The sequence below is a fragment of the Balaenoptera borealis genome, assembly GCF_965194805.1.
Source record: "Balaenoptera borealis genome assembly, chromosome: 2".
In the NCBI taxonomy this organism is placed as follows: domain Eukaryota; kingdom Metazoa; phylum Chordata; class Mammalia; order Artiodactyla; family Balaenopteridae; genus Balaenoptera; species Balaenoptera borealis.
Genome location: NC_138867.1, coordinates 68,607,226 through 68,633,776, shown reverse-complemented (window position 1 = coordinate 68,633,776; position 26,551 = coordinate 68,607,226). Strand labels below are relative to the sequence as shown.

General features: G+C 34.1%; 1 protein-coding gene across 2 annotated transcripts in view; it reads left to right on the top strand.

Annotated features, from left to right (window-relative positions):
• The window catches only part of EDIL3 (EGF like repeats and discoidin domains 3), a 431,990-nt gene that overhangs the window by 229,249 nt on the left and 176,190 nt on the right, over nt 1-26,551 (top strand). For both annotated transcript variants that reach the window (XM_082377943.1, XM_082377944.1), the window contains one exon: nt 16,259-16,372. In XM_082377943.1, coding sequence (XP_082234069.1) covers nt 16,259-16,372 — 114 coding nt within the window. The remainder of the gene's footprint in view (nt 1-16,258; nt 16,373-26,551) is intronic.

The following is a 26,551-nucleotide window of genomic DNA, read 5'->3' as shown; positions in this document are numbered from 1 at the left end:
CACTGGGAAATAAATATATGCATATTATGTGCCACAGAGCTTTGTCATTGTTACACAGACGAACTGTAGCTTTCACTGACATACCACCATAAAACAGAACGTGTTGGAAAAACATAAATAACATTTTGGTAGTAAGAAAAACAGTGGGACTCTAGAGGCAGGAAAGAAATGTGAAAAGTGACGTAGAGCTCTAATGTCTAAAGCTTATGCACAAACAGCAGGTTTATATATATTGGTTAAGATTGTGAAAATAATGAATAGAAGAAGGAAAATAATTATTTAAGAAAATTTAGAAGGCACAGAGAATAAGAGGAGGTAGTTTCTGGAGATCATTTTCTCACTTGTATAATAAGTTACTATTGATAATGAATAGGATAGAATAATATAAAAGCCATGGACTAAATAATTATACACCTGCAAAATTATGTGTATATATATTATACATATAATATATACATGGCAGGTAGATAAAAATAAAGTGTCTATTGTATTTAACTATGTATAATTACAATAGCCTCTAAATTTCTTTAAGATATGAATTTAGTATACTTTAGTGGTAGTGCGTATAAAGAGATCTACAGATTTCGAAAATATATTTGTATGTTCAGTGTAATAGATTCGTCAGTAGATTTTGGTTGTTCTCTTCCTCTGCATGACTTAACCAAAATACTTTAAATATTGTGGTACTTTGTGGATGGATTCTACTTTGGGAAAATATTAACATCACTTCTGAAGATAACTCTGCAGTACATTTAAGTGAGACTACACAAGCCTTCCTTTATCCTCTGAAACACAGAAGGAGATTTAACAAGGGTAGGGAAGTAAGTTTTGCTGTGTAAGCTTAAATCATTATGCTCGGGGCCAAATTAAGCAACTAAGTTAAGTAGATGGGGTTACACTTATACTTATTATTAACTGATACTTAGTTCAATTCACAAGTCATTGGATTTTATTAAAAGGAACTAAACTCTTTTTCTGCATTAATCTGATAATAGCATAATACAGCAATGCAATTTCTAATCAGACCCACTCCTCTCTGACATAGGACCATTTGTTAAAGTGCTTGTTATGGAAATAGCCAATTATTTCAATCAGGTTCATTACAGATGATGGAAATTGTTGCCTTAAAGGCTTACTTCTAAAATATGAAATTACATAGTAAGTAATTAATGGCATTGAGATTTCCATCTTACTGTATATTAAAAGAAATTAATAATAAAAATCCTGTCAAATATGCATGTGTACGTGTGTGTTAAAGTTATACCTCTCAAATAGGAGGAGCAAAGAAAACTAGACGAGTTATTTCATGCTTTTTATATGAAAATTACAACTTCTTAAGTAGATCCTAAGAGTGCAGGAAACATACACATCAATATACTTTATGAACTTACTGCAGAAAAATTTCTGGGAAATAAGAACTATTAGGGTAGGTATGGGTAACATCAGTTATAGTTTAATAATCTTCAGTATTCTGATAGTCAGCCATAGCAGAAATAAATCCAATCTAAAACCAAAAATACATAAGCAATAGAAAATTTTGCAGTTATGTTACTTTTTTTCCATTCGTCTTCATTTAAGGCTTCCTGCAAAGCCTTTCTTGAGTGATGAAAATAACCTGCAAAGCAGGAGGTGAACTACCATGAAAAAATTAGTATTTTTGTCATTTTTATGAATACAGCTCCTTCTATTAGTATGTTTTATTAAACTACTCAATCTTTCCAATAAGGCCTGCCTCATTTCATTTGGGCTGCATGGCTCTCAGTTTGAGGTGTAAGCATAAAAGAAAACAAATCCCCTCTGATGTGAATTTCAGAAGGCTGATGTCCCTCATTAATTTTGTGGGCCTGTTATTGTGATGCATTGTGTGTGCATGGATGCATGTGTGTGTGTGTGTGTGTGTGTGTGTGTGTGTGTGTAGAACTAAGTTCACAGCTGGTAAATAAGTGGATTGTAAAAAGAACCTTGACACGATCACTGTCTTCAACATCTTTGTTGAGCCATACTTGCCATACAGTAAAATACACATATTTAAAACGCACAATGTGATACGTTTTGACATATATATGCACCTATCCAAGCATCATCTTAATCAAGATTTTGAACATTTCCATCACCCTCAGAAGTTTCTCCCTACCCATTGTAATCCCTTCCATCTGTCCCTCCAACTTCCCAGACAACCACTGATTTTCTTTCTGTCTCTATAGATTAGTTTGCATTTCTAGAAATTTATATAAGTAGAGTAAAATATACATATACTCTTTTTTTAGCTGTTCTCTTTCACTCAACATAATTACTTTGAGAACCCTTCATGTTGTTGTTTGTATCAATAGTTCATTCTTCTCTATTGCTGAGTAGTACTCAACTGTATGGCTATACCATAATTGCTTTAGCCATTCACTGATTGATGGACGTTGGGTTGTTTCTAGTTTTTGGCTATTACAAATAAAGCAACTATGAATGTTCATAAATGTCTTCACATGGACATGACGTTTTACTTCTCTTGCGTCACTACCTAGGAGTGGACTGGCTAGATCATATGGTAACTCTATGTTTAAATATTGAAGAAACTGTCAAACAATTTTCCAAACTAAGTGTACTATTTTACGTTCTGACCAGCAGTGTATGAGAGTTCAATTTCTCTACATCTTCATCAATACTTGCTATGGTCAGTCTTTTTAATTTTAGCCATGGTAATAGTTGTGTAGTGATATCTTTTTCATTTTAATTTGCATTTCTCTATTGACAAATGATGTCAAACATCTTTTCATATGTTTTCCCATTCATATTTTTTTTTTTTCTTTTTTCTGAAGGAAATCTTTTGTCCATTTTTTGTCATTTTTTTTCTTACTATTGAGTTTTGAGAGTTCTTTACATATTCTGGTTACAAGTGCTTTATCAGATGTTTGATTTGAAAATATATTCTCCCAATCTGTGGCTTGTCTTTTCATTCTCCTAAAATTGATTTTGAAAAACACAAGTTTATAATTTTGTTGAAGTACAATTTATCAGTGTTGATGGCTCATGCTTTTGATGTTGTATCTGAGAAATCTTTGCCTAAATTGAACCCCAAAAGATTTTCTCCTATAATTTTTTATAGGTTTAGGTTTTATTCTAAGGTCTACAAACCATTTTGAGTTAATTTTTGTATATGGCATGAGATATGGACCTGAGTTTTTGGTTTTGGTTGTCTGTTTGTTCATGTAGTTATTTAAATAGTTGTTCCAGAATCATTTACTGAAAAGATTACGTCTATCTACAGAATGACTTTTACATCTTTTGTAATCATGATGTGGCTTTGTCTAGTTTTCCTCATGTTTCTGGTGCTTGGGATTTCTTTTTTTTTTTTTTTTTTCTTTTTTCTTTTTATTGGTCGAAATTCTACTATGAATCAAAAGAAAAATTTACTCATAATCCCACTAATTTTTTTTCAAAAAGTTTAAAAAATAAACAGTTAAACATCAGGTGAAAATCTGCTCTCCACTCATCTGATCACCCACACTTAAGCTCTGATAGTAAATACTATTAACAGTTGGGAGAATATTCTTCCAGATTTTGACCACATTGATACTGACTTGTGCTTGGGATTTCTGGTGCCTGGATCTGTGATATAGTTTTCATCATATTTGGAACATTTTTGGCCATTTTCTATTCAAATATTTTTCTGCTCACTCTTTCCAGGGACTCCAATCACGTCTATTTTAGGTTACCTATATACATGTGTCCCACAACTCACAGATGTCCAGTTTTTTTTTTTCCTATCGGTATCTTATTCTGTATAGTTTCTATTACATCTTAAAAATTTACTGATCTTTTCTTCTGCAATATTTAATTTGCTTTAGTTCCTTCTAGTGTATTTTTCATCTCACACATTGTGGTTTTCATCTCTAGAAGTTCAGTTTGGGTCTCTTTTTCTATTTTCCATGTCTGTACTTAACATTTTCAATATACAGAGCACAGTTATACTACCTGTTTTGAAATCCTTGTCTGATAATTCTAAAATCTGGCTCGCTTCCTGCTTTTTCACATGTCTATTAATCCTGACTGGGGATTCCCATCAGGACTAATGAATTTTACCTCGTTGAGTGGGAATGTTCATACGCTGTAGTTCTATATATCTTCTTGAGCTTAGTTCTCTTACATGATTAAATTTCTTGGAAATGGTTTGATTCTTCTGGGTGTTACTTCTGAGATTTGTTAGGCAAGACAAATGAGATCTTTAGTCCCGGACTAATTTACTCCCCACTACTGAGGCAAGGCCCTTCTAAGTCCTCTGCTCAGTGCCCCAGGAATTAGTTTATTTTCCAGTCCCACTGGAGGGAACTGGCAGTTTTCCTGGCCCGGTGTGATCTCCAAATATTGCTCCCTCTGGTCCATTTAGATGGTTTTTTCCTCAGTAGTTTCCTCACTTGCATGGGCTGCTCCATGCTCTGCTGAATTCCTGAGGCAGCACTGCAGTGTACAGGATATGCTCTGTAGGTCCCTGTGGGCTGCCTCTTTGTAGCCCTCTCCGCTCACTCTGTCCTGCAAACTCTAGCTCCTGGGCTCTCCAGACTCTCAGCTCCCTCTTTTTAATTCATAGAGTTGGCCAGGTTCCACCTGGATTCTTTCTCACTGTGCCATGGCCTGGAATCTCTCTTAAGGCAGTAAACCTGGGCAGTTGTAGAACTCACCTGGTTTGTTACTATCCTTCATTTCCTAATATCCAGTGTCTTGAAAACTGTTATATGTTTTGTCTGTTTTATTTTTTCGGTTGTTTCAGGCAGGAGGGCAAATCTGGTCCCTGAACTTTGGCTTGGTCAGAAGCAGGAGTTTCCTTGAATCCCAATGCATTTAAAAAAATTTTTATTTGGAGTATAGTTGGTTTTCCATGTTGTGTCAGCTTCAGGTGTACAACAAAGTGAATCAATTATAAATATACATATATCCACTCTTTCATTTTTTTTAGATTCTTTTCCCATATAGACCATTACAGAGCATTGAGTAGAGTTCCCTATGCTATACAGCTGGTTCTTATTAGTTATATATTTTATATACAGTCGTGTGTATATGTCAGTCCCAATCTCCCGATGTGTTGTCACTTTTAATGAAGAAAATATGCTGATTTGGCATCCTTAGCAATAAATATGGGAGAAAAAATAAAATATAAAAATTAACAGCTTGTAGGCAGCACTTTTTTGGCTCTGAGAAGTGAGTTGGTTCCTGAAGCAGATTCTTCCATGGTGGCCTGGAGTGTGGCAGATGTTTTGTTGCCTCCAGCTCTGCCAGGAAACCTCCTATAATTATGTAGATGAGATTCTGGAACTGAGGGTAATCTAGCCACCCAGCTCTTTTACTTTGATGGAAACTGACATGCCTAAGAATTTTAAAAGGAGTGTTCTCTACCTTACCAGCCATAATGTATGTCTATCAAATATAGAGCTCAGTGATCTCTCAGGCCAAATGTATGGAGAGTCAATGTTTAGAAAATAGTAAATGTCACCATTTTAGAACGAAATATACTGAGGGTATCTGTTGAATTATGCCATTCAGTGAATCAAAATTTCCATGGGCTTTGCAATTATGGGGATAAATACTATCTTTCATGCCTCTCCAAGGCAGAGCTGCTCTTCTGTAGAACATTTATGAAAATCCTACCCATTTATTTACTCTGATGATAACCCCAAAAGCAGCAGTATCATTTTTATCCAGCAACCTAATGAAGAAACATTCAACAGAGCAATATAAATATCGATTGGTCCATATTATAATAATGTAAATAGCTTTTTTTACAGTCCTTAAAGTTTATCTTCTTCCCATAAATTACCTTATTTAATCCTTAGAGTAGCTTTAAAGTATAATAGAATTCATCATTTTTAATTATGCCTATGATATAAAGTTTCAAAGATATTGAAATGTAAAAGCAGGAACTATTCTTATTTTATTACCTGAGTCTACATATATCTGTAGGTAAGAGTTGATTTATGGTTATTTTTAAGAAATTATTCTAGGATTAAGAGAAATTATTTTTCTTTATATGCAAGATGTAACTGTGTATCACTGTCTTTTATTTAATTGTGACATGGCTTATATGCTTTCAATGATTCATCATTTTTAGTATAAGTTACTGTCTATGTTTTTTAAAAGATATCATGGTCATTGAAGAGAAAAATAATTCAGCCTGGTGAGTTGAAAGTTTTAATTTATTCCCTTAAAAACCTCTCTTGATAAAAATATACATTAAAATGATATATTGGTGTTAAGCCCTTCTACTTACGACTTGTATATGAAGTGAAATAAGTGGTTACCTGCGAGTTTCATGTGTATTGTATCTTCAAAAATACTATGAATTAAGTTGCTGATTAGAAGCGCAAGTTGGTGCAACCACTTAAAAACCAGTTTGGCATTATCCACTAAAGTATATAAATGACTCAGCCATTTCACTCCTAGGTATACCCAGAGGAAATTTAATATACTTATGTACAAGCACACTTATGGATGCTTTTATTTATAGCAACAACACAAATGCCATTAACAATAGAAAGGGAAAATGCATTGTCGTGCATTTTATAGTGAAATATTAGAAAGCAATGAAAATGAACTCACTGTAACCACGTGCAAAAACATTGTGAATGAAGCCACAAACAAAAGAGCACGTACTGAATGATTTCTTTTTTTTTTTTTACTATAAACTTCAAATATAGGCGAGAATAAAAGATACTATTTAGGAATGCGTATTTAAGTAGCAAAACTCTAAACCATGAAAAGAGTGAGGCTGTGATTGCCATAATAAGCAGGAGGTCAGTTACCTTTGTGAGGGTGGAGGGGAAGTTGTGAATAGAAGGGGCATGGAAAGGCTCTCAAGTGCTGGCGTTGTTCTTGTGCGTGACCTTGGTGACTGTTAAACAGGTTGTCTCTTAACAATAATTCATTTAACTCTATTGGTTTGTGTACTTTTCTATGTGTATGCTATCTTGCAAATAATGATTTTAAAAAATGTGGATTATCCTCTTTGAAAAATAAGAATTTCAGCTGGCATGTATAAAATAGATCCATGTCCTCTGTAAAGAAAGAAACAAAAATAAATGTATTATTTTCATCAGAATGTAAAGTTAAAAGTCAAGTATAAAAGAATGTAAGAGCCAAAGACATCTATTTCTAAACAGATAAGCAGTTATGGCTTTTAGGAATAAAATTAGAACAGATGCCCATTAAGCCCAAACTACTTAAGAGTTTGAGAAAAATTACTAAAAGGAATAAAGGAATTAGGGAAAAAAAGTGTTCCAAACTAAGATTTTAGGACTGGAGTCTTTGGCCTAGAGCAGTGATACTAATACTACTAGAACATTTTAAACATTTTGAGATCAAGGGCTGTGTATTCTGGCTTCTCTGTCCTCCTCAGCGCATAGAGTGGTACCTTGAAGGCAAGTATGAAGTAAAGGTGAAGGAGAATTCATATTTCCTAGTGGTGGTAAAGTTAACTGGTGAAAAGCATATATTCCTGAGACAAATTATCTGGGTTTTAATCTCAGTTTCAGCACCTGTGTGACTCTGACATATTATTTGTATTTTCAATGTCTCAATTCACTCATCTGGAAAACAGTTATGATAATAGTAGCTCAGAGGGTGTGATGATATATACAAAATGTTTGAAACAAGGTTTGGCTCATGGTACAAGTGGATGGATGTGCTAACTGTTGTCAATCAGTTGTCATCCTAAAGAGCTATTTGTCCGTACTTAATATGTTATAGAGTTATTTTTAAGAAATTAATTCTGAACTAAGTGAAATTATTTTTCTGTATATATGAAATGTAACTGTGTATCATTGCCCGTTATTTAAATGTGACATTGCTTGTATGCTTTTAATGGCTCATCATGTTTAGTATAAGTTACTGTCTATGTGGGTTTTTTTGAAAAAATTACTGTCATTGAAGAGAAAAATAATTTAACCTGGTGTATTGTAAGTTTTAATTTATTACCTTAAAAGCCTCTCTTGATAAAAAATGCATCTCAAAATGATATACTGGTGTTAAGTCCTTCTACTTACAACTTGCATATGAAGTGAAATAAGTGATTACTGTAAGTTTCATGCATACTGTATATTCCAAACCATTATGAATTAATTTGCTGATAAGAGTGCAAATTTTCCCCCAGTTCTTTTATTCCTCTTAGTAATTTTTCTCAAAATCTTAAGTGATTTTGGCTTAATGGGCATCTCTTGTAATTTTATTCCTAAAATCCATAACTGCTCGTCTATTTAGAAATGGACTACTTTGGCTCTTACATAGCTGAAGTATTGATATATATACAAGTATAACTATACATTGAAGCTTACATACAGGTAAACTCTAAAGATTATCAACTGCTTTGCAAGCAACGAAGTTTAGTTTGAGCAAAAGCCTGAGGAGGACTCATTTGTCAATAAAGATTTTCTACTGTAGGTAGTTTTCCTTGGGGTCTGCTGAGTATACAAAATGGAAAGCATGACCATATGCTGAAATTAAAGTGCTTATATAAAAGTAAAGAAAGAAAATATGGAGAAATCATATTCTAGTTGACTATTCAAGTAGGATTCCCAAATAAAATACAGGATGGCCAGGTAAATTTGAATTGCAGATAAAAAATTTTTTTATAAAGTATGAGCCAAATATTGCATGGGCATCTTGTATTTCTATTTGCTGAATCTGGCAACCCTAAATATTAGGAAGTCTGTATGCATTTCAAACCAAGCCAAATGTTTAAAGATACATGCTGTAGTCATCATGTTGTATGTATGGTCTGAGTGATACAGACTCAACATAAATTGCCCTTCCAACTCTTTGAATTATTTTTCCAAATGTTACCAGTAATGAAATTCTAGAGTGAATGAGCTTTCTAAACCACAGATCTATTCAATCCCATGCCCCCTTTCCACACTTCTTGAATTCTCTATTAACTTCTCAGTGTCCAAGGACTAAAGTTCAAACTCCTTAATTTGATTTGTTAGGCCATAAAAATCTGGTCCCAGACTATCTAGTAACCACCATCCCTAGTAGTTCCACATAGTCTCTGTGCATATCCAGACATTGAAAAGTGCTCAGTTCTCTCTGAAAACATTGTGTCCTTTTATGTTCCAATTATAGAAGGTGAGACCTCTTAGAACAGTTGCAACTATCCCTGTTCACTGATGTATCCAATCATATATTCAGTATTTTAGAGCCTGATTCATGGAAGGTGCTCATCAAAGTTTTAATGAATGAATGAGTGAGTGAATGGGTGTGTGAAAGCAACCATGTGAATCACAGCTATGCTTCCCATGTGAATCCCATCTCATTTTAGCCAGTTATGGATTTCTGATAACTCACTATGGAAAAAATCCAAAATAGTTGATCTTTAGTATTGACCATTAACACTAGAGAGAACTGCAAGCAAACTAATTTAACATGCATTTGACAGAATAGAGTGATTGATTTTGGATAAAGCATTATGAATATGCAAAAATATATAAATTATAACATACATAATAAAAGGAAATGTATGAGTTTTATACTTGGAGCACAGAACTATGGGAAAATGAGGAGTCACTCTCGGATATGTAGAATAATGAGATGCATATTAATTTAGAAAAATAACTTTACAGAGTAATTAGTTATAACTTGACATAACTCAGAAGCATTTTCCGCAGTCAGATAGACACCTCTAAAATTCAACATTCTCTAGCCTGCTAGACTAATTTAGTTATTGCTATTTGAAGTCTCTGAGAAACTGTGCGTTCATTCATTAGAGCACTTGTCACTTTGTACTGTAACTGATTATTTCCTCGTCTATTTGCTGTACTATAAGAGCCTTGAGAAAAGTAAGGGTCCATGATATATTAACCTTTGCATTCTTAGAACCTAGCAGAGAACTAAGGATGGGTGGATGGATAGATGGACTTCATACACAGAGGTTCTATGCAGTGTTTGTCAACCCTGGCTACCTGGACTCCTATAAAACAATATTTATGCCTTCATTCCACCCAAGTCCATTTAAATTAGACTCTCTGGTGTGGAGGCTTTGGTATATTTTAAAAGTTCTAACTTTTAAGAGGAGCATTGTTCTAAATCCATTCTCCTTAATAGAACCGCTTTAGAACTAGGCTGGTACATCTGCCCAAATCCAGGAACTCACTGTCACAGTACAGGTGATGATTCCCCAGGTCTCTGGTATTCTCCGTTTTCTTACCAATCAATGAATATTTATTGCAGGTCAAGTTACTATGCTGCATACCCCTAAGGTAATGTTCTTTGCAATTGTTTGCTCTTTGGTAAAAATTTTCCAGAGGCATTGGTTCATTTTAGCTTCTACTGTGTTTTTTCATGTAGCATTTATTTATGAATTTCTTCAAGTCCCCAAATATTTGAGTTATATCACCCTCTTGACTATCCCTCCCCCAACCCTTCTTCTATCTTCCCTGGTTTTGACTTTATATGTATCTGGGAATAACTGTCTTATCTTGCTGGCCAAATAACTAATTAAGACAACTAAAGCCTTACTGAAATAATTTTAAATGGAGACATCCTAGAGAACTGGGCCCTACCTGGATACCAATAACAAAGTTTCTTGCATTAAAATTGAGATCTCAAAATAAATGTGAGAATGCCAGGATACAGATGAGCATAGAGTATTATCTTTGTTAGTAAGCAGTGATGGTTAAATACCTCTTGGATATTTTTTTACACTATTGTTCTTGGTAAATGAAGGTTATCAGTAAATTATTATAAAAGGTTTGCCTGTGGTATGTTCTCATCCAAGAATGCTCATTTTAATTTGCTACTTTAAAATAAATTACTAGCATTATAGCAAAAGGCCAGATCAAAACAGAGCTCAAGCACACAAGATTAAAAATATACTGACTTGCCCCCAAAATGATTGGGAAATCCTGTAGATAGTTCTGATTATGACGTAATTAAATTCAATACCTGAGTGGGAGGACAGAATTCCTAGAAATTCATCATAATTTATTCAGCCTTAAAAGAGAAATTGAAAACCCATAGACTTTAGGTAAGAAAAAATATAAAAGGTTAAATTTTAAAAGGCAGTCACTCACAGGAAGTCTGGAGAATATTTAATAGCTAATGGGGAGCCCAGGGAAGATGGGTTACAAAGGATCAAAAATAGCAGACTTGAAAATAAGCATTTGCGGGCTATTTAACAGTCAATAACAATATTGCAGGAGGAAAGACAGCCCAAGGGAAGGGAATAAGGAAGCCAAGGAATTATACCTTTGCAAAGAAAAAAAAGGGCTTAGTTATGGTGTCCTTTTAATATATCAAAACGGAGGTGCTCAGCCGGAGAATCAGTTGTTCCTTTCTTGATGCTCATGGGACCTGGATATACTTGGGGATCAAAAGGAGGTAGTTTCACGAGTGAATTAAGTTGTCTTTTTTCCTCCACTCAAGAGGAGGTTACATGGATTTCTGTCCTAAAAAGGATTGGATGTCCTAGTCTAAATGGTGGTCAATATTCAAAATATTCTAGGCCAAGTTGGCAAAGTAAATGTAGTTGAACTACTGGGGCCAGATGGCATCCACCTCAGGAGTTCTAGAGAGACTCGAGGGTGAATTGGGACACTGATGGCCCAAGAGTGCAATGTGCAATCATTCCTGTTCTGCAGATTACAAATGGGAGCCAGTTTGAAAACTAATTAATTAATTAGTTATTTAGTTAATCGATTAATTTTGAAAGTTTCCACAGGATGCCCTAGCAATTAGACTCCGCAAATCTCCATTTCCTCTCTGACCAGCTAGTGGAGTCTATAATGAAGAATGGGATTTCTGAATATTTAAATATAATGATCTGAAAAGAAGCAACATCATTTCTGTGGTGAGAAATCATGCCCAGAGAAGCCACTGTTTTTTGAAGGCACTGATAAAGGAACTAGCAAATATAATTTTGATTTTCAAAAACTCTTTGACAGCCTACTACTCCAAAGTCAGTTTCATGGGCTTTGGGGCTGTAATTTGCACAGTGATGGTCTGACAAAGATCCAGAAAAAAAGACTAGGAGTAACTGAGCACTTCTCATGATGCACATGTGTATAAGTTCAGGAGTACTCAGAATGATCTTAATGAATATATGTGTTTTTCAATAACTAGAGGAGGCTTCTCACAGTGACATCTCCAGAGGGTGCATGGGTTGACATTATTTCTGTTAGCAAAAAGCCAAGCCTAATAGGGAAGACTACAGCACACCTTCCCAAATCTATAAAAGGTGGGCTAAGGGCAAAATAATGGTAAAGATAAAGAGACTAAATTATGCATATAATATGAATGAATCTATGTAAGTATTTACAACAGAAAAAGTGTCTGGACATCCTTTTAGAGTACCTTTTGTTTCAAAGATATGCATGCTGTTGTGACCAACTATCTATTCTCTCATCTCTTCCTCTCCTTCCTTCCCTCCTTTGCTTTGCTTTGTTTTGTTTTGCTTTGCTTTGTTTTGTTTTGCTTTGCTTTTTAATTCCTTCACACACACACACACACACACACACACACACACACACACACACACACACACACATCACGAGATTGTATCTGGAAATCATGCTCAGCTCCTACCACTGTGCTTCAGTCAGCTAGAGGGTGGACAGCAAAAATTTATGTTTTCAGAGTAAGGAATCAGGACTCAGCTGGGTGTCTTAATTATAAAATCTAGCTTTGAATGATGTTATTTTTAAAAAATAATTCTCAGGAAGCAGTCATAGAACTAAAAACCTCAAAAAATGATAGCTATTATTATTATAAATGAACTATAAAAATGACCAAATATGGAAATTCCTATTTTGTATGGAACTGCTATGTCAAATTTTTCTTAGTTATAAAATAATTTATTATATATCAGTATATTTTGGAATAGATGAGGACTTTTTTCTGGAAATGATAATGTCATGATCTGTGACAAAGAAATATGTATGTGATTTATTACAAAGATGTTTAACTTTCATTTCATTATATTCTGTGAGTATTTATATCTAGTCTTTAATTAAACATGATTTATTCCAATTGAGGTCTGTTTCCATTTAGATTGCTTGCAGTGTTAATCACAGTGCAAATAGCCTTCACCGCTGAAAGAACACTTGCATTATACTGATATATAAAGGCTTCTGTGTAATTTGCATCTGTTATCTGAGCCTACTTGTTACTAGATGTGTACATAGGCAGAAATGTTTTACTTATTTTGCTACTATATTAAAGTATGTAACTCATTTAATATAATGTTTTTATTTTTATGAATTTAGATCAAGGTAGTTTTTTGGTTTAAAAAAAAAAAGCAAAAAATGCACAAACAGTAGAGGATCATTTTTTTTTTTTTTAAATCACAAACTAAGTATGGCTAGAAAGCATTTTCATTTCAGCAAATGCAATTCCAGTTCATTCCACCTCATGTTAACCTCTGGGTAAAGGTGTAACTGTATTTTTAGAAACAAATGTTCTTAATTTTAACTTCCATTGTTGATGATTGTAGACCTGGTCTGATGAACAAATAGATAGACGTTCCAAGGTCGATTAGTCTCAATTAAATTCACATTCTCATGTGTTAAGTACTACTTATCGTGTAAAAATTTAGAAGAAATGAGGAAGCAAAGAACAACGGTAACTGCATATCCTTAATAGTACATATAATAACTCTTGATCTCACATCATCAACTATGAAAACTTCCTTCTATTAACATTTCAAAGCAGCAAGAGCTGGGTTTGATTTTACTTATGATATAGGTCAATATTAAAATGAGAAATGTTCAGGTAAGGTAATTCTCTTACCTGAGAATTAAAACATATGTTGTACCTCTTAGCATCAAATCCTGGGTGGGTCTCTGTCCAGCCTTCTTTCATTTATTTCTTAAGTCCAACCCACATACGGCTTTTCTAAATCTTTCTAGGGTACAAGGGTATAGAGGATACCCTCACAGCTGGCTCCAAGCCTTCAGTGCCAAAAGAGAATGGCCAGTTACCTCAGCTGACACTAAGAGTTCATGGTAATCTGGTCTCTATCTGCATCCTCAGACTTGGTTCCCAGCACCCCCCTTCCCACTCTGTCCTCCAGACAAACTGTGCTATTTGTGTACTTGAACACACCGTCATACCATGAACGCTTCTCTTCAAAGTTGTGACTCATTCTGGATCCCTGCTTGGAAATACAATACCCTCTTCATCCTGTTTTTATTAATCCTAATTAAAACTTTCCTTCAAATCTAAGATCAAATTCTATTTCCCTTATGTGCTCTTTTTCAGACATTAATTAATACTCAGTTTCTTCCCTATAAGTATATAAAAGAGTAGCTTTTTATGTCTAACTTTACAAAATAAGGCAATGCATTCTTTAAGACATGAAGATTTAACTTCTTGTCAGGCTCTGACATACCTCACCTAAAACAAACTGTAGTAGATAGGATACAGGGAAAGACATATTAAGCATGTTCCAAAGTAGCCAGTCATTGCCATTTCCTGACATTCATCTGGTAAGAAAATAAGTAGCACAGTGACTTTTGTGCTATTTTCAAAGTTTAATGAAAGTATTTTGCATGTTAGTCCAATATAAATAAAAAGTGAATTTTTGTTAAGACAAAAAGAGATAAATATTTCATCAGATGAGAGAATGAATAAGTGACATACTCTTCCTTCCCTCCTTTCCCTCCTTTCCCTCCTTCTTTCCTTCCTTCCTTCTTGCTTAAGAGTTTGTGTCAAATATTTGTGAGTCTATTATATTTTATAGTACACAGCTGTTTTTTAGAGATGATCAGATTCTGATTTTATCCTATTGTTTGATATTATAAAATGCTCAAATTATTCAGATTCTCTCTGAACACAGTCATGAATTGTCTCTACTCTCAAACTGTAGCACTTGACCAGAAACCAAAAGGGATGGTTTTTTCAGAGAAAGTGGTCACCTGCCTAAAGAAATTTAGACCAAACTTTGCCATAAACTTAGAATGAAAGGATGACCAAATCTGCTTCCAGGAGGAGATGCTGTTTATAAGAAAGAAGTTAAAGGAAAGGGCAAAATAGAGGTTTTCTAGTATTTTGTCCTTGTTTGATATTGAGGGGCTAGTTTAATGATCATATTGTTTTAAGCACTATGAAAACCCAGGACTTCAGAATAACTTTTGATACATTGTAGTGTATCCGAAGGCACATTACACATCTGAAATAATTTTTTTCAGATTGTTTGCACCACTATTTTGTTATAAATTTTAGCAAGAAATATTTATTGGGCACTAGTGGTTTTCCAGATAGAGTGTGGCATTTGTGGAGGTACAACGAACAGTGCAGGACAGGTGCTGCATTTGTAAACTTCACAGATTGACTAGGTGGAAGGGTGAAAGGCACATAAACAGACAGTCCCTAAGTAACACCATTTAGATATGTAGGAAGGAGTTGTGGGAATAAGAGCAGAGCAGGATTTCAATTGAGATAGATGATAGGAAGGGAGAGTGATGGGGAGCAGTGCATGTCCTCCAATTACTTTACTGGCTCCCACAGAACCTAGCTTGGTGCTGAGCTTAGACGAAAGGATGTGTAAATATCAGCGACTGATATTTGACTGAATTAGTCTTTAATTCTTTTTTCATTCAAAATCCCATTTGTTGTCCCTGTTGTCCAAAATTAGCGTGGAAATTAGTATAATTTGCTGAATGTTTTATATTTCGTATGATTTTGCATCAGGTGTAATAATGATATATAAAAGGTAAGTCCCTTTAGCCCTCCTAACTTTAGAAACCCTTGAATGAGATTAGGAAGTGATCATCATTTACATTTATTATACTTTGCATATAACAAGATTTAGCTATTAACTCCAATTTACTTCTCATCGCATTCATCAAAAGCGAACTATTTAGAAACTAAAACATCTCTGTCAGTTAGAATTTTAATGAATTAAGGTGAAATGAGACAGTGTTAATTGGCAGTGGTTGCTGCTGGGGAGGTTTCTAGATCTTGTGATACCAATTCATTCCTCTATCAGGGTTAATTTGTTTGATTTAATTCTAAGGATACGCGGAATATTTCCCCAAACTATTCATATTTATTTTCAGGATAGGAGAGTGGTTTAGTTCTGTTGGATTTGGATTCTCAATTCCATCTGAACTGGATTTAATTTGATTGCTAATACATTGTCGATTGTAGGCACCATTTATATTATTGACTAGAGACATACACACACACAGCATTATTTAGACTTTGTTTTATTTGAAACGCCTAAAACCTTCTAATAACTGATCATTTTTTCACCAATAATTCTCTTCCTCTCTTCTATTTTCCTCAGATATTAATGAATGTGAAGCTGAGCCTTGCAAAAATGGTGGAATATGCACAGACCTTGTTGCTAACTATTCCTGTGAGTGCCCAGGAGAATTCATGGGAAGAAATTGTCAGTACAGTAAGTATTCATATATATATAAACCTTTATTTGCATAGCCTCCATTTATTATGGAATCTGGGCCAAAATCAATAATAATTTGCTTCCAGATTTCATAATGTATTGAAATGGCACATTTCATATTTGTTGTTGTTAATGTTATTAATGTGCATCTATTCTCCAGGATAGGTCTCACTTAGAGCATGATAGGCATAGGAGTGGTTGCCTTGTGGTCTCAAAGGAGGTCAACAGTTCCTCAGAGAACCAAGTACATCTCTCCCATGAATCACATTTTGGCTTTTGAGTTGTGCATATGACCTAATTTTCTCCCAGAGTGGTTACTCTGTTTCAAACAGTAAATTCAGAGCGTTCTAACCAGATAACCTTTGTCACAAATAAAAGGTAGAGATTCATGAGGGTTCATGTTGAACTGGCCAACACATCAGTAAGAGTTTTACATGCTATTTATTTGTCTTCTTGAAAGCCTAAGACAGTAGGGTCTTGAGATGATGGATCAAATTATAGGATAATAATTTGCCTGAAATGTTTACGAAGAGGCACAAAGCACCCCACCTTCTCCAAAACAAATAAAAAACCTAGGGAGAGGTAGTAACAGGATTATAGTCAGTAAGAGGAGACTGGAATTGGGCACAAATTCACGCTAACAAGAACAATAGTCATGTAGCTTAATAATTGTTGGGCACTTATAGAAACTTCATAGTGCTACTACTTTGATGTATATAATACTATTAGAGCATCATAACATTATGCAAATTCAAAAGGCAAATGCAGATAAGAATTCAGACACAGAAACTGAGACACATAGGCTATGTGGTTTGCCGGGTTCTCACAGTTAGTGACAGAACCAGGACTGGAAGGAATCTAGAACCAGGTCTTGTGATTCCCAGTTCAGTGTATTTTCCTCTAAACCGAGAATGATATCTCTTTGGATAGAGCTGAGCAAGATAAACTTGAAAGCACCCTCCACCTCCGCTTTGTCTCTTACATACACACACACACACACACACACACACACACACACACACACACACTCTCTCTCTCTCTCTCCCTCTCTCTCTCTCTCTCTCTCTCTCTCTCTCTCTCTCTCTCTCGCCAGAGTAACAATTTTATTTCTCACTTTCCCTCTCTTTCTTCCTCCTTGACAATGGTAATTTATAAAATAAAACAAGGATAATTATTGAAGAATTTATTTGGGTTATGTATATAAACAAAATGATGATCTGGAGATTCTCATTACCCTAGTCCTGAAAAACTTCATTAAAATAATGAAATTGTGAATATCAAAGAAATACCTTGGATGGGGGAAAATATTTCTAAGCTTAAAAATAATTGGAGAAGGACATGGAGCATGAGTTAATAAAGGAAGCTTCAGGCATGGATGAATGGAAGGAAAGGACAGTATGAGTAAGCGGGTTGATCATACAACTAGATGACCAATAGCCACCCAATCGACAAACCTAGCAACCTTCCTATAAAGCATTTAACTGACCACCCACTAAGTTAACTTAAATTCAGTTTCAACTGGTCCTTGGCCCACCCAGGCCCAGCTCTCGTACCTTTTTCTCTTGGTTCATGGGACCTGAATATGGCTGCCTAGTCAGCCTTTGCCCCCTGTACTGACCAAGGAGCAATTAGACAGCCAGTTGGTTTCCTACCTATTGAAAATGGAAGGAGACCTTGATGTGAGCTAGAAATTGAAACCAATGACTGAAGCCTATTCATCCCTCCATCAGAGATTTTACTGAGGTCACCACATCTAAAAATACCCTTGAAAAGAAAGAAACCTGATAGGTTAGGAAGGATGTATTGAAATAGACTTTGAACTTAATGGCCATTAGTTCGCATCTAGTGTCTTTGCTATTGCATTTAATGAAATTCTTTGTTTTTCTCTGACTTGGTTTTATATTTGTAAAATATTTATATGTAAATCCAGACTGCTCTCTGAACATGCATGTGATAGTGAGGTGCCTCCCTTAACCTATCGTATGCTCTGACATTCTACCATTCCCTCTGTTCATCTCTGTGCCCTGACAGATATCGGAACAGGTCACCTAAGGTACACTCTAAAATATGTTCCTCTTGGGGTATTTGTTTTTATTGCATTGATTTATAAGAGTATGTAATAAATTAAGGATTCTGATTCTTCCCATTGTCTAGGTTTCTGAGGCTATGGTTTTGCTTTTTTTCTGTGGCTTTTTAGAATGTTTAGAAAATCCACAGTAAGAAAGTGCATCTTGCCACAGTGATGATTTAGTGATATGCATTGAGAACGTAGAACATTCACTCACTACATGGCATATAGAAGCACCTGCAGGTTACGGGTAATGCTAGCTCCCAGCTGATTGAGTTTAGGATCTTAGGAGTTGACGTTACATAGATTATAACCAATTTGCGTACTTCTACTCTGAAGTAAGATTGATGAACTTTCTTCAGGCTTTGTATGCTCTCCCACAGGGGTCCACTAGGTCAGCTTACATCTGCAATAATGGGAGAGAAGCCATTTGTTTCAGCAGATATTTCATGTGAGAGAGGGAAAGGAGACTGATGGAGACTAACTGCTAGGGGGTTAGAGGACACCCATACCGAAGTGTCGTTATCCTTGTGTTCACATTCAAGCTGTCAGTCTAATTTGCGGCTGCTGCACTTATATTTGCCTCACTTGTACCACTTCTTTCTTATTTGTACTGATGGGTTAATTAAGTTTTAGTATATTTTGCAATGGGGTTATGCAAATGGATTTGAAATAAGAGAGGTAGACAGGGATCTGTTTCTCGTTTTAGGCCATTTCTACATGCGGCCATCTTGATAGTTTATCTGAGATCACTTATATATTTCTCACTCATTTCAAATAATCAACAGACATATGAATGCTATGATCTGACCAACTACTACTACTAATGAGCCTTGAAAATATAAAAGTGGTAATTTTGGAGGTTGCTTTTTTCAAGGTGTAGACAGACTGATCTTGATATCTGTCTACTTATCATCAAAAGATTTGTTTTTCTCAGATCTTAACCTTTTCTCTGCATTTTTCTCATATTTACCGTACCTTCAATTTTAATCAATTTATTATTACTACCTTTATCAGTGTAATTAAATGAAATATTTTTAATATTAATGATATTCTACATTTTAAAAACCTAAGTATATTTATTCATTTTCAGTTAAACCATTAAAGGTAAGATGTTTATGCTGAGATGCTACTTTAATATTATTTTTTTAATTATGTGACTTCTTTATTTATAATGTATGTCTTTAATTAATATAGCTATTAAGTACTTTTACTTTATAAGGAATAAATTTATATTTAACCCTATCTATTATAACACAATGCCTAACTAGGTGGTAATAATTATTATACGTATCAATCACCTATTAAACATTTTCAGTAACAATATAATTATTTCAGATGTTAACAACAAATGTTTTAATACTTGGCAAAGGATCTGCCTGTAATTTTCACACTAATTATTTCCTAATTAATATTTACAGGTGAGTTAAGGCAATAATACGTCTGATTTATGCAATTTCAGTTTAGATTTCCATATATGGTTCATACAACTTATCATTCATTGACTCTGAGAAATCTCAGTTATTTTTTAGTTTTATTCTTCATTTTCTATTACAGGGGATTTAAGTTTGATTATTTTTTATTTTAATTGAAGTTACTTTTGATTGATATGTGAAAATCGTTTAGATGTTTCCATAATATCTATTACAGTATTACAGATACTCTTTTAATTTAAGTTCTAATTTATATTCCTTTGTCACTAAACACTTTTGTCAAGTGTTCAGATAGCCATTTTCATAAACAGCTTGAAAGGACAATGGTGATGAACTGGAATGAGAAACCTATATATCAACCATTTAGTAAAATACGTAGGTCAATGCATTTTGTAAAAAAGCAAATAATTGCATAAATAAATAAGTAGACACAAGGATTTTGAGTTATCTAAAAAGTTAAATCTAGTTTAGTCCCCTTTTTCTTTTGTTATAATTTTGTGAAATTTTAAATTTTTAAACAACTGCCTATCTTTAGTAATTGACTGTGTGTATTGAGAACAATATGTGTAGAAGTCAGCTTTAATGCCTTGCATACCATGTTTTACAAGTACATAAATTTAGGAAATCCAGTGGCATTAACATAATTTTTAATAAACAAATATTGTTAATTCAACCAAAACCTTTATAGGAGATAGGAGTTGCTTTAGTTTTTGAAAAATATGACATTATAACATACTTCTGAACCACAAACACCTAAGTTCATTTCTTTATGTTTTCATGTTTACTATTATTGTAAGCTGTCACTGTTATTTGATCAAGTACTTTAGTGAATGATGAATAGGAACTAACAGTGGAAAAATAATTTCAGTATTTTCTTATCTAATATAGATGGTCAGAGATTATAATTTTATCCTATCTAACACTAAATTTCTACTCTGCTATATCCAGCTATGACATAGATCCAAAAGCAAAATATAAGAGAATCTGATTAAAATAAAGAGTTTTAAAAATAAAAGGTGTTTATAAGGAAGTAAAGATGAGAATTAAGACATAAATTTAATAAGAAAATTGTGTTAAGTCCAGTATTAAAACATATTGAATGTATATAATTATGTATTCAATAAATAAACTAGCCACAAATATTTATTGTTTTTCTGAACTATGTACAGAATTTTCAGAACATGTATTAATGAATTAATTCATTCACCAAATTGGATCCAACACTAGCCACCCCCTAGAGCTGGGGCGACAATGGCAGTTAAATTCAGTTCCTATTCTCATGGAGTATAGAGATTAGTGGGAGAGAAAAACAGGAATTACATAATGTCTAATTACAAAACATGATAAGTACCATGAACGAAAAGAAGAGGGAGCTGTGACAGGGGTGCCTGTTCTGTTTTGGGGAGTTTAAGGAAGTAACATTTGAACTGAGGCCAGAAGCACATATAGTAGGTACCAAACAGAGGGCAGGCTATGGAGATGAAAATTTTACAAGAAGGACAATATGCTCAAGGATAAACAGACCCTTTGTCCTTAAGAATCTTAATATTAAGTGGATGAGCTCTGATTGCTGTATGATAATCATATGATGAGGTTTTCAGAATGATCACTTACCTTTTAGGCTTTGACAATATGGGGTCAAGATTAGTTGATGGCAAGCATATTTATATATTAATAATCCATCTCATAAACTATCTTTTTATGCATCTACAAGGAATTTTTAAAACACCAAAATAGACTTTAACTTTTGCAAATGTAACAAGAAATCAAAAAAACAAAGAAAAATAATCATGAATGCTAATTCTAGTTTTATTCCAGTTAAAAAATAGCTGCTCTGTTTTAGAATTTTGAAATGGTAATTTGCAACAATTTTTGTCTTTGAATGCATTGCCTAATATCAATGTAAGATTACTTTCCTTGAATACATAGGATAGGAATTAATCCAGAACTCCAATAGGACAGGAGAAGGACAGCTTACCTCAGGCTGTCACCTTTTGTGAACATAAAAAAAAGAAAGAAAGAAATCGACTATGGGTTGATGAAAGTTTTATATTCAGGATTAATTGTATGATGTTAATCCAATATACACAATATTTAAAAACCTACCCATAAATATATAGAGATATAAGTGGAAATGACCATAACTATAAATACTTGAGTATAGATAATTATTTTAACTTAATTTCTCACATTCTTTTTAAAGACATGACAATAAGTACAAAAAACCCAGAATACTGTGCAAGAATATCAATAGGCCTCAAGGAAAGAAGTGATTCCAACATTACTGCAGGATGAAGTCTTTGCAACAATAAACACAAAAAATTGACTCAATGACAAAACCGAATTGGATTTTCTGTGTCTGACACGGAAGTTCCATCTTCAATCAGTTGCCTCTGGGTATATTTTTCCAAATGTTGCCCAACAGTTTTGTTCAGACATATCACACTTTGAAAGTTCACTTGTTGTACATTAAAGTGATAATCTAAAAGGAAAGACAGAAAAAATATCTGCAGAATGCTCAAATAGACCCCCTAGGACTTACTAAATACATCTAACAAATTGAATCAGATTCTTATTAACTGTATTTTGTATTTGATTACAAATAATTACTGAAACATTCAGTAAGACCTTCTTGTTTTTCAAATTATGTAACATTCCCATTATGTACTAAACTGCATATGTCCAGGGATTAAAATTTAGTTTTGCATTTATTCTCCAGGCTAAAACTCATTTTAATATATCCTACCTATCTCAGAAACCAAGTAAGATAAAATATGCAGAGATCAGGAGAGTTTGGGAACAGGATAACTTGATTTCATCTTCATAACATTTAGAACGGTAGTGTATGATTGAGGAATGTTGTATTTTTCTCAGACTGTAAATATCAATCTTTTCAACCATCACCCCATCCTCACCCTTGAAAAAAAATAAAGGTAGAACTCAAATACAATATTACACTACAGAAAACCAAAAATCTCTCTATAAGGAAACTACTAGAAAAGAAGTCATCCTAGGACTTGAAAGTTGAAACATGGTTAAAATGTAATTTGTGGGCTAGTCATTATTCTTTACATGTGTTGCCATGGCATTTCTGGGTACTTAGGTGAAATTTTGGATCTGAATATCAAAGTGAGGCTGAAATCGTTGTTTCATAATGGGGAAATTACAAGCACAAATCACTGTGGTTTCTGCTTTTATCAGAGTCACTGAACAGCAGAGATAATGCTTTTCTCAAATAGGAGAAAGAAAAGAACATAGATGGTTTCTGATCTTTTACCAAATGGGCACAGTTTTCCAGGATTTCCTGAAATCCCAAGGGTTTCAAATAGTAGCAGTAAAATTTTACTGGCACCCAAGGAGCTGAGTTGGGCGGGACACCAATCCCAGCATGCCCCTGGCTGCAGTTGTCAGCTACATAAGCAGACTTGGAAGTGATAGCTTCCAGCAGCATGTAACACAAAGAACCTCGTACATGTTTTGAGTTTCATCTTCAAAGCATTCTTCTTCACCTGAAGGAGAAGGGCCCAACAGATTTCTTTCCTGCATAGGCATATTGAATTATAGGTGCAATTGGCACATCCTGGTAAGCTAGGACAGCTAGTTATTAAAATGCGGGTGGTAACTCAGGGAAGCATAGGTCACGAAGACTCAGATTCAAGAATCAGATGAGAATGATGAAGTGGTAAGATGGAATGTTAGTGCCAATGGAGATATTAAAAAGAATAAAGAATATAAGATTACTAAAGATAGAATTTAAGATAAAGAAGTTCTATCTGCAAAGGGACAAAAAATAAAAGATTAATTAGAGAAACTGAGAATCAAGACTTAGAGAGGGCAAAGAAAATAGTGTTTCCAAAACAGGAGCTGGTCAAGGAAATGGATACCTAAGAAAAGACTTTTTAATTTGGATCCTGAAATCATTATTAGTCCTTAAATAATTGTGGTGGGTGGTAAAGAGAATGCCAGATTGCAGCTCTTCCAGATCAGGCAGGTGCTGAGGAAGAAATAATAGCCACAGACCGCTCCTCCCAGATTATAGTGCGCTGGACTTTGAGCTTATCTTAAAACACAAAGAGCCATTAAGGTGGCCAAGGACCTAAAAATATATTTTGTAATAGTTACCTTAACAGCTTTATCTGGTCAATAATACACATTCTTTTTAGAGCTCTAAAGGGAAGGGACTCATAAAGTATCCAACTTAAAAATAAATTGAACTTGAGGAATATGGTTCTATAAAAAGAAGTAGAGTCAGAGCAAAGTCAGTAAATTCAATACTAAAATTCAAGGAAAACAGGAGCAGGGACAGAAAATAAACTATTCTGACAAGAAAAATGGACAGAACTATAGTTATAATAAGGGAGCCTATAAATACTCAGCACTATTATCTAACTACAAAACACTGAAGAATTAAAACCGCACCTCTTAGCTCCAAGAAATCCGAGGATATTTGTGGTGGTATGTTCAAAATACAATTCACCTTATATTTTTTTGGTACACTCAGGCAGACACACAACTTTTTGAATATGCATAAAACGACTATTTCATTTATAAATGTTGCCTCATATCCACTCAGCAGTCACTTAATAATGCCTTTTCCTTTCCCATTAGAATTATTCCTGGATTCTACCACTGTTAATAGTTTTCACTATAACAAAACATGAGCACTTTCCTACAGAGATTAATATAAAGGATGTTCTCAGTCCCACCCCCTTAAGTGCTTAATGCAGAGTTTTTGACCAAGGGTACAGGATCTTCGGGGATGGATAGTATTCAGGGTGTCTGTGTTTTTTGATGAGAAAACAAAAATCGTATGTTTATTTTTACTAATGGCTCCCTGAAACTTAGAATTTCTATCCATTACAAATGTAGGCAACAATGAATCATCGCATTAGCAATACCAATGACTTTGTCACTAATAGAAATCACAGATATTTTCATACCACATTATACTTGTTGTACATAGCTGAAAATACCATTTACCATTTTCACTATAAGAAATTATAGTAGTCCTGCCACCACCTCTGTTATTTAATGTGTTAATAGATAAGCATACGTATTATTGTATCACACATTTTAAAATATTTTGGTAATTACTTTGTACTTCTGTCTATTTCATTTTATGAACTCAAAAGCATTATGCTGAGAAGGGCCTCTAGGCTTTACAAAACTGATAGAAATATCCATAGTGCAGAAAAGGTTCAGAATCCTGAGTTATTGGCTTATTGGTTTCAAAAGATATTTTTTCCTCCTGGATAATATGGATGAAGCTTTTGGAAATAAAAGTTATTAATGATCCATTTTCATTGAATGTCCATTTCTAGGCTTGCTTCTGAGTTTTGTTCTCTAGCTCCATGTATAAAAAATATAAGCAAAATAGCAGAAGATGATACTGTTAAGCCACATTTTTGTCACTGTGTTTACAGGTGTTTTAATAGCAGGGTTGAGTTTTTACTGAACCCATTGTTGCTTCTCACCAACAATGCAGGTTTAGAAAGTTTGTAACCCTATAGAGAATTGATTTATTCTGAGTTAGATATGGATACTAACCCATATTTAAAAGACGAGAGAAAAGAGATAAACTAAAGAATATCCCTCCCGTCCAAGGGCTACAGTCTGAAGTAGAGCACATTCTGCTTTTTACCAGGACCTTTTTAATTTTCTCAAAACCAATTATAATCTGTGTAAAATTTTATAATCAATTTAGTTATTTGGGTTGCCAGTGGCATATACACAGTTGCTTTAAAAGAATGCAACTTGTGTATCAGTTAACCAAAAATTGCTAGTGGTCCAGAATCACAGCATCAAGTACAAAGTAAATGTGGATTGCTCATTACATGAGAAAAAAAAAAAAAAAAGCCAATCTATTAAGTTATATTTTTAGTTGATGTTCACATCAGTTTTAAAGCATCAGGGTATTGTCACTAAATGCATAATTAAGTCTATTTTCGAATTTAGTTCTTATTTCATAGTTTACAGGTACCTAGAGTTATTTTAAGCAGTGTACGCTTCCAAGACTCATGTGATTCTATCATTTACTTGGACTTCTTTCTTTATGGAGGATAAGTTTGCACAGATCTGTGAGGGCTGGACTGGAATAAAAAGGTGGAAATGACTGGACATCTAACAACCTAGATCTTTTGCAACAGGACTATGAAAATAGCATGATGCTAGATGCTGAGACAACTATCAAAATATATAACACAAGGTCATTGACATTAAGAAATTTGAAATATTGCTCTGATGTACTTTTTCTGGCTTTTTTATTTGATTGTAGGAAAAATATACCCACTCGATTTATTTCATTAAGAGGGCTATTTTCAAGACTACATGTGAACTATAAAGAAGGCTTATGTACTACTTGGGCCTCTGTCTTGCTTTCTCGTTATGTCTTTATTCCTGTTTCCAGGTCACATAGATTCTCAGAATTTTTGCTTTTCCCTATTTTTAATTCTCTTTCCTTCTTTGCATGAATAATGAATTTCAAGTTATTGAATATTCCTCAATTACAACAGTATTTTTACCTGTGGTAGCTTCTTTTAATGAATAATAAATAGTGCTATGGATTGCACATGAAAAGGTTACTTATAACACAAAAAAGCAATAAGCTTACAAGTGTATCTGAGAAGGAAAAACAATTCATTTAGTGTCTCTTAACTCTTCTTCCTAGCATAGCAA